This window comes from Crocuta crocuta, unplaced genomic scaffold (assembly GCF_008692635.1).
Source record: "Crocuta crocuta isolate KB4526 unplaced genomic scaffold, BGI_CrCroc_1.0 scaffold89, whole genome shotgun sequence".
In the NCBI taxonomy this organism is placed as follows: domain Eukaryota; kingdom Metazoa; phylum Chordata; class Mammalia; order Carnivora; family Hyaenidae; genus Crocuta; species Crocuta crocuta.
This window is the reverse complement of record NW_027551559.1, coordinates 11,555,760-11,564,213: the sequence shown is the minus strand read 5'-3', so window position 1 is coordinate 11,564,213 and position 8,454 is coordinate 11,555,760. Positions and strand designations below refer to the sequence as shown.

Below are 8,454 nucleotides of genomic sequence, written 5' to 3'. Positions count from 1 at the left end.
TGAGCGAAAGTTGGACGCTTAACTGACTAAGCCACCCAGACGCCCCTAAGCATCCCTGTTTTAAAAACCTTTAAACTTCTAGTGAAAATGGTTACACATAGTTACGTAAAGTCCAGGAATACAGAGGCTTTAAATGAAAAGGATTGAGACCCCCTCCTAACTTCAGACCTGTTCCCCAGTGGAATCACTTCTGAATTGTTTCTGTTACTGGCCCCTGGTATTTACTTCCATTTCTCTAGCTAATGTGCAGGCTTATTTTTATCCATTTAGGACTTTGACTTGTGCCGCTGAATGAGGACTTGGTTCAGTTAAACCATCTTACTTCCCGCAGCCTCAGTCCTTCCCATACAGTTATGCAGCCACTTTCAGAGCTTTACTGGCTCCTTTTCTGATTGTACTTACAAATTAGTTTCTTGTCTGTAATTCATAAGTGAATGTTATTAGATGAGGACTCCCACTTTGCTAGATTTAGNACCCACGAACCGCGAGATCATGACCCAAGCGAAAGTCGAAAGTCGGACGCTTAACCGACTAAGCCGCCCAGGCGCCCCCAGTTTTCTCTCTTTAACCTTTTAAGTCATTCACCGATGCTTTCATGTCATTAAAAGGTCTAAGTGTTTCTTTTAATTCTACCTCCAAGGCAGATTTTCTCAAGCTTCTTTATGTTTCCCTGTTGGAAAATGGTTGATAGTTTTACTTCAAAAAATGTTAGATATTAAGAGTTTTATTTAAAGGTAAATTGGGTTAATATTGGGTTCTCCAAATTCTAAAATTGCTCCTCAAATCCAATTTAGATAAAAAGCTAGTATTCTATTTTCCACAGGGAGAGAGTATGATAATTTGTTAAAGATTTTATTATAACAGCTGCCACTGCTTGAGCTGGCCGTGTGTGTCTATCTTTATTTAACATGAACATCCTAGAAAGAAGAAATAACTACTTATGGAATCACTGTTACTATTTTATTTTTTTACAGTTCAACTTAAGCAGGTAAGTTTAATGATAGAACAAAAGTGGGATCGATTAGGAAAAGCTGTATATAAGAGACACGTTAGAATATAATATATCCTTTTCATGTTGGTTATTTTTATACGATTTAATATGTGATTATTCACTTTTCTGAATTAAAATTGGTCAGGTAGCCATAAAGTCTGGAAATATAAACAGATATACATCATGAATAGTTTACTCATATTCCAACAAATGTTCAATGTGTTGTTCCTCATTAGCAATTCATAGTTTAACAAGCTGTACAAAACTACACTGAACAGTGTACAACAAAGCACTATTTCCATCAGTCCTCATACAGCCACCTACGATGCATTGCCTGTGGGGATTTGTGTGTCTCACTTTCACTGAATAAATTTGTGCCCTAGTACACCCAAGACGTAATTAAGGAAGAAGTGTATGTTGTCTGTGTTTCTGGACTGTGGGTCCTGTACTTTTTTTTTTAAGTTTCACCTACTATAAGTCTTAAAACCATTTTTGACCATTCCTGTTATACCAAGAAAAAAATGAATACTAAATACAAGATAATGGAAAAACAAAAATTGATTTGTTTTGCCTTTATATTCCACACCACAACATTTTACATTCATAAGGGATTTTTAATCTTTAGATAAAATACTCTAAATGGATGTTTTATAAGTTTAGTTTTAAAATAGGTTAGAATTCACAATAGGTTTTACACACAACAATTTCAATAAATTAGGCACTCCAGAACACAATGTGGAGGTGTAACAATTATGTGATGACTTCTTTTTTTTTTTTAATTTTTTAATATTTTATATATTCCTGAGTGAGAAAGAGAGACAGTGTGAGCAGGAGAGGGTCAGAGAGAGAGGGAGACACAGAACTCCCTGGAGCTGAAACAGGCTCCAGGCTCTGAACTGGCTGTCAGCACAGAGCCCAACACGGGGCTCGAACCCATGAACCACAAGATCATAACCTGAGCCGAAGTTGGATGCTTAACCAACTGAGCCACCCAGGCACCACTTCTTAACAGTCCAAGGAGATAAGCATCTTTTTTTCAAATGTGGAAAAAAATTAATCTTTCTACAATATTAACCCCTAAAAACTATTTTCCTTTATAAACTACAATATTAGTGTCAATTTCATATGCTTTTATTTTGGAAAGAACTCCCAGAGGAAGAAATTTCTGGAAGTTTTCCCGGATGTATACAGCCACTTTTTATGTCATGCTTACATCATCAGCAAAGGATGGCACATTCAAAGGCAGATTCTTATGATCAGGGGGCTCCATAATTGCCTCCTCCATATATTCTTTGAGGTCGGTCACTTTCATAACTGACCCTGTAACAGTATCAATCTCTACATGTACTGTCACCACAACTTTATAATTGTGCAGGTGGCCATTTGGGTTGTTGCAATTACCAAACAATTTCAAGTTTTCTTCATTACTCAGAAATTTGCTGTGGAGCCAGTGGGTCGCTCTGAGGGAAATGAGGTGGGACAGTTGCATGGTGCTCATGGCTTACCTTCCCGCTTGGTTGGTGGCAGGGCCGGGACAGCCGTTCTGTTTCTGTTTTGATTTCAGTTTGGTATTGTAAAGTGTACTGTTCTTTTTGGAACTATTACCTTTATCTTGCACTTTATAAAAATTTCAAGAACATTTGTATTCTTTTGCTGACTTAGTTCTTTGTTAAGATGTGATTTTTAGCATTTAAACTTTATACTAAAGTAGAAATATATTCTTTTTAAGGTTTTTAATTCATTTTCTGAAAAAAAGTTATGTCAATAAAAACGAATGTACTTAGGGACGTTTGGGTGGCTTAATTGGTTGAGCATCTGACTTCAGCCCAGGTTATGATCTTGTAGTCCGTGAGTTTGAGCCCCGCGTCGGGCTCTGTGCTGACAGCTTCGAGCCTGGAGCCTGCTTCAGATTCTGTGTCTCCCTCTCTCTGCCCCTCTCCCGCTTGTGCTTTCTCTTTCTCAAAAATAAACACTAAATATCTATCTATCTATATATATAGATATATACATACATATGTATTTATGTACATATGTATGTTATATACATATGTATGTATATGTATATCTATATATATATATGCACATAAAGTTGAAATTAGAGAATTCAAGAATACTGCATTTATTAGTTCAGATCTACTTAGAAATCCAAGAAACTTTTTTCTAATTGGAGCTGTTAGCATAAAGTCAACTATTTGTGGCAGCCATCATTTGGTCTCAATGCTAAAGAAAGTCTAAAAAGTTTTAAGTTTATTTATCTTGAGAGAGAGTGTGGTGGGGAGGAGCAGAGGCAGAGAGAGAAGGAGAGAGTGAGAATCCCAAGCAGGCTCTGCACTATCAGCACAGAGCCCGATGCAGGTCTAGAACTCATGAACCGTGAGATCATGACCTGAGCTGAAACCAAGAGTCAGGTGCTTAACTGACTGAGCCACTCAGGTGCCCCTAAATGCTAAAGAAAAGTCTAGAGGTTGGAGCCACTGGCTCCACTTGCTCCATTTGCAAGTGGCCAAGCCCTCCAGTCCTGGCCTGAGTCCATTAAACTTCGAAGGAGGTCCTTCGGTTCAAAACCGCTCAGAGTTCATTTTGTGTTTGCCAAATTCTCCTCCCTGAATTCCCCATTTGTTGTCCTACAGAATAATTTTTTTTTACACCCACAGAATAAATAACATCTCTTCTAAATGGCAGAATACTTGAAGACCTCTCTCATATCCCCTTTTGTCATTGTTAAACATACTTCATTCTTAAAACTGTTTATGAGATTGCTAAGACTTCATTTTATCAGTAGCCCTAGAAAATGCAGTCAGTAGAGCAGAAAGACATGCCTTATAAGTTGGTTCTTATATAAAGAATGTGGCCTCTCAGGCTGGGCTGTGATTTCATTAATACCAGTCTTCTTGAGTAAATGTTTATAGGGTAGGACATTTAAGCCAAAACTTGGAGAGTTGTAGAGGTTAGCCAAGGAACGGCCAGGGCCAAGTATTCAGACAGAGGGAACAGCATCCTAGAGTGTGACAGACAAGAGCGGGTGTGGCTACAGCCCAGCGCAGGTGTGGACAGTGGTGAAGCAGGTCCTTGGATTCACAGTGAAGGGATGGTCCCGCTGGGGCCCAGGTGTCACAGCAAACAATAGAGCCTCCTGCAGAAAATTGATCTCCCAGTTACACTGTCCAAGGCCTTTTCCAGTGAACCACAAAACCTTGCAGACATGTGCTATAATGTGAAGAGGACTATGATGGATCCAGTAAAAGTGCTTCATTGTAAACTACCACTTTCGCAAAATAGATGGGTTTCCCAGTGTCTACTAAAAACCATAAATTGAAAAATTAATATGAAGTTGTGTCTTTTTCATTCCTGTCTGAGTCTGTGAGTGTCCTGTTTGGAGACAAACTTCATCTAAAAGGGCTTTTCTGGGAGTGCAAACTCCTTGCCACTTGGGCCTGCCCTGGGTCCTTAGTCCATCCCTACCCTTCAGGGTTAAGTAGAGGATCCCAGGTGAGTTGTCTAGGTGAAGGAGGAGCAGCCGGATACATAAAAAAGGTTAATGACTTAAATGGACATTTTGATGATATATCATTGTTCTTTTAAGACACTTAGTGTTCTCCATCTCTGTCTCAGCAGTGGCCAGCGACATGGCAGACAGGCACCTGCGGTTTTCACTTCACCATTGATGGGAATAAGAGGTCTTCAGCTAAAGTTTCAGATTCAGTAAGTTTACAACTTTCTGTTCCCTTATAAATGATATACTTGCCTTTGAGGAGTAATGATCTATACCAGTTTTCAATATATTGGAGTAATACACAGGTCTTATTTAAAGGAAAACGTTTCATTCCAATAATGCTCAAATTATTTTTGGTAGTACAAATGTAAGCATAGTTACTAACACATTTTGCTTGCAGTTCTTAGGTATCTATCAGCCAGATTAAAATTTAAATCAAAGCAGCAAAATAATAAAATATCAATGACAGCTGAACATTATTTATTGTGACGGATGATATAGGATCATGAAGCCACTTGTGTGTCGGCTCTTTGTGTTTACTGGGCTCGTTCTGTTCTCTGTGAAGACACTAAAATTTGTTTACAAGTTCTTTTCTCACAAGCTCACAATAGTTAATACTGGTTGGCACCTTCTCATTCCAACACAATCATGGTCCTGAAACAGGGTGTGGCCCTCAGTTATGAGGTGTTTGCCCAGATGAACTGGAACATGCTTACCTAAATAAATCAACATATTGAGGTGCCTGTGTGGCTCAGTCGGTTAAGTGTCTGACTTTAGCTAAGATCATGATCTTGTGGTTTGTGAGTTTGAGCCCCATGTTGAGCTCTGTGCTGATAGCTCAGAGCCTGGAGCCTGCTTCTGATTCTGTGTCTCCCCCACTTTCTCTGCCCCTCCCCTGCTTGCACTCTGTCTCTCTCTCTCCTTCAAAAAATAAACGTTAAAAAAAAATTAACATTTTCTTGAGAAACTTGCTGACCACAGGTGGAGAATCGTGATGTACACTGCATTATGAGCTTAGATTCACATAAACATATATATGAATATATGGCTCTCAACATAAAAAGATGAATAAAAGGGATAATGGAATAGAAAAGCCATATTTATAACTAATATTTTGGTTTGTGTCACTGCTTTCTTTTGCTTCCACGGTTCCCTGCTTTGAGGCTATACCTCTTGTTTTCAGCATTTCACTTCATGGTGGATATCCTAGGTGCTAGGATATTTGCTTCTTCTTCGCTGTGTGTTGGCCCTGTCGATGTAGGTGTGCTGGCCACACACTCTGTGGATCCTGGCACAGGGTGGAGGCCCCTCTGTGCTGTGGTTGCTCTTCTATCGCATCTTCCATTTTCTCTGAGCTCTTACACTGCACCCACAGTCCCAGTGTGTGGCATAGGTGAATGGGTGATTGACAGGTCAATTTTTCCTTTCCAGATTTCCACGCAATACCCAGTAGTGGACCATGAATTTGATGCGGTGGTAGTAGGCGCTGGAGGGGCAGGCTTGCGAGCTGCATTTGGCCTTTCCGAGGCTGGGTTTAACACAGCCTGCGTCACAAAGCTCTTTCCTACCAGATCACACACCGTTGCAGCCCAGGTAAGAGAAAGGGGCTCCCTTAATGGTTTTGGCGCCTGGACAGCAGTGCATCGTCTTCTGCCACAGGCCTTCTCACTGCACTCCAGCCACGTTCCTGTCTCTTTCTGCTCCTTGTACCCACTTGGCTTACTCGCCTTGGGGGTGTGTTCCCACACTGCCTCCACTGCCACTGCCAGAGTCACCGCTGGGCCTTATCGCTCTCTGCTGCTCCAGTCACACTCAGATCTTCTCTGAGCACCTACCCAGTCCTCCACCTACCTCCCCCAATCATAGTTTGTCTTCATTGTACTTTCCCAATCTGAAATGAGCCTGTGTCTGGACTTGATTCTGTTGGCCCTGAATCTCATGTTTACTGCTGCTTCATCCTTGGCATGGGCCTCATTAAGTGTGATGATGATGAGCTTTGATGATGGCATGAATGTGCAGGACAGAAGAACATTGGCCTTTAAATGCTCAAAATTTAGGGAAGAGGATAAAACTAAGATGAAAAAGTACACAGTGATTTTTATGAGTTTGTTTTCTTTCTTGGCACACTGTAGGTAGTACGCAGGTTGTATATAGGTAGTATTCCAAAATCATATTGAACTGTCTTTTCCAATATTTGGAACACATTTCCTCATGGAGATAGCAGAGTATGGGTGACTTTCTAGGAACCAGTAAAAGCCACCCTAATTACTGTGTTGTAATTACTGTGTTGTTGTATCCTGTTTTCAGTGTCTGGCAACAGTCTTCAGGCACTTAGCCTCCTATGTACTTTGTTCTGAAGCTATGTTTTGTAAACTGAAAAATAAATAATACTTTTTGGAGATTACCTTGTGTCTAAAATTATAAGTAATAAGATATAGGATACTCATGTAGTACAATATTGAAACAATAAAAAGAGTAAGAAATGGGTAGCTTAACTTGAATGGTGGTTCTGGAGAAAATAAGGTTTAACTGGGGGAAGGAGTAGATAGGTGGGCCTGGCAGAGTCTAAAGTATACTCCTAGAGGGGCATGTGGCTGGCTCAGTTGGTAGACCATGCAACTTTTGATCTCAGAGTCATGAATTAGAGCCTTGGGTTGGGCACAGGAATTACTTTTTATTTTTCTTTAAGTAGGCTCTGTGCCGAGCATGAAGCCCAGCATGGGGCTTGAACTCTCAACCCTGAGATCAAGATCTGAGCTGAGATCAAGTCGGACACTCAACCGACTGAGCTACTCAGGCGCCCCGGGATTACTTAAAAAAAAAAGCAAACCAGACTTGTACTTCTTGGGACTCCTGGAAGACTAGCTGTCTGTGGCCCTGATTCTTACTAATGGTAGCAATAAAATAATAGCATATGCGCATGGACCGGGCCAAGTATTTTCTTATCTTAAACTAGGTTTCTCTCTTCTGCTACTTCTCTGGTACTTAACAGTTTTTTTTAGGGTTATGTTTGGGTTTATAACTGTAGGGTTGGAGAAAGAGGAAGAAATAACTTGGTACCTTTCGCTGTGTGTCTTGTTAAAGGGTTCCTGGCTTTGTGCTAGTGACTCTTTCCCTGGTAACTAAAACATAATAGGAAATTGAGGCATAGCAGCACCAAGTGGGGAAAGAATTCCTGTGTGGGTCTGCTTGACTCAAAAGCTGTGATTGAGGAACATTTGCAAAAAAGAGGGAAGTTAGAAAATTGTGCCTTTTCTTGTCAAAAAGAGATGAGTAATCCAGTTTTAAGTTGGGGAGGAAAAGTGTGAGTGTTACATTTGTCCCTTTACTGCCATTTTTATGACTCTGAGAGACAGACACTGGGGAACGTGAGTCTGGGTTTAGAGTTTATTCCTTGACAGTAAGTACTTCGTGTCTTTAACACATGTCCATAAATGCCACTGGAACATTTTGTCATAAAATTATCCCAGATAGATTTGTTCAGTACCTTTTATGTGCCAGGTTTGGAGGGGATGAGCATTGCATGTATAACCTCACTTAACCCTCAGACAGCTCTCGAGTTTAGCTTCATGTCCCTTCACTGGTAAGGGCACAGAGGCTGAGAGAGGTGAGGTTTGGCATTTGTCATGCCTCTCTCTGATCAGGACGGTCCTGTAAAAGACTGTGCTCAGGTCCCTTATAGGCCTTTTTTGTCGAAATTAGTTGGCTTTCTCTGAATCCAGTTTTGGGCAGGGGGTGAAGGGAGGTTGGGCCTGGAAGGTGCAGGGTTCCACTTTGTAGCTTGTAAGTCTACTCGGTGTTTACAGGGAGGGATCAATGCTGCTCTGGGCAACATGGAGGAGGACAACTGGAGGTGGCACTTCTACGACACCGTGAAAGGCTCCGACTGGCTGGGGGACCAGGATGCCATCCACTACATGACCGAGCAGGCCCCTGCTTCCGTGGTAGAGGTGGTGTCTTCACATGGTCT

General features: G+C 41.0%; 1 protein-coding gene and 1 pseudogene across 2 annotated transcripts in view; one reads left to right on the top strand and one right to left on the bottom strand.

Moving 5' to 3' along the window:
* The window catches only part of SDHA (succinate dehydrogenase complex flavoprotein subunit A), a 30,385-nt gene that overhangs the window by 2,901 nt on the left and 19,030 nt on the right, over positions 1 to 8,454 (top strand). Inside the window, exons 2-4 of one of the 2 annotated variants that reach the window (XM_077749417.1) lie at positions 4,607 to 4,693; positions 5,916 to 6,077; positions 8,291 to 8,434. In XM_077749417.1, the coding sequence (XP_077605543.1) occupies positions 4,607 to 4,693; positions 5,916 to 6,077; positions 8,291 to 8,434 (393 nt within the window). Of the gene's footprint in view, positions 1 to 4,603; positions 4,694 to 5,915; positions 6,078 to 8,290; positions 8,435 to 8,454 lie in introns of both variants that reach the window. The other variant, XM_077749416.1, reaches the window with a different exon arrangement.
* LOC144219436 (6-pyruvoyl tetrahydrobiopterin synthase pseudogene) lies at positions 2,076 to 2,480 on the bottom strand (annotated as a pseudogene).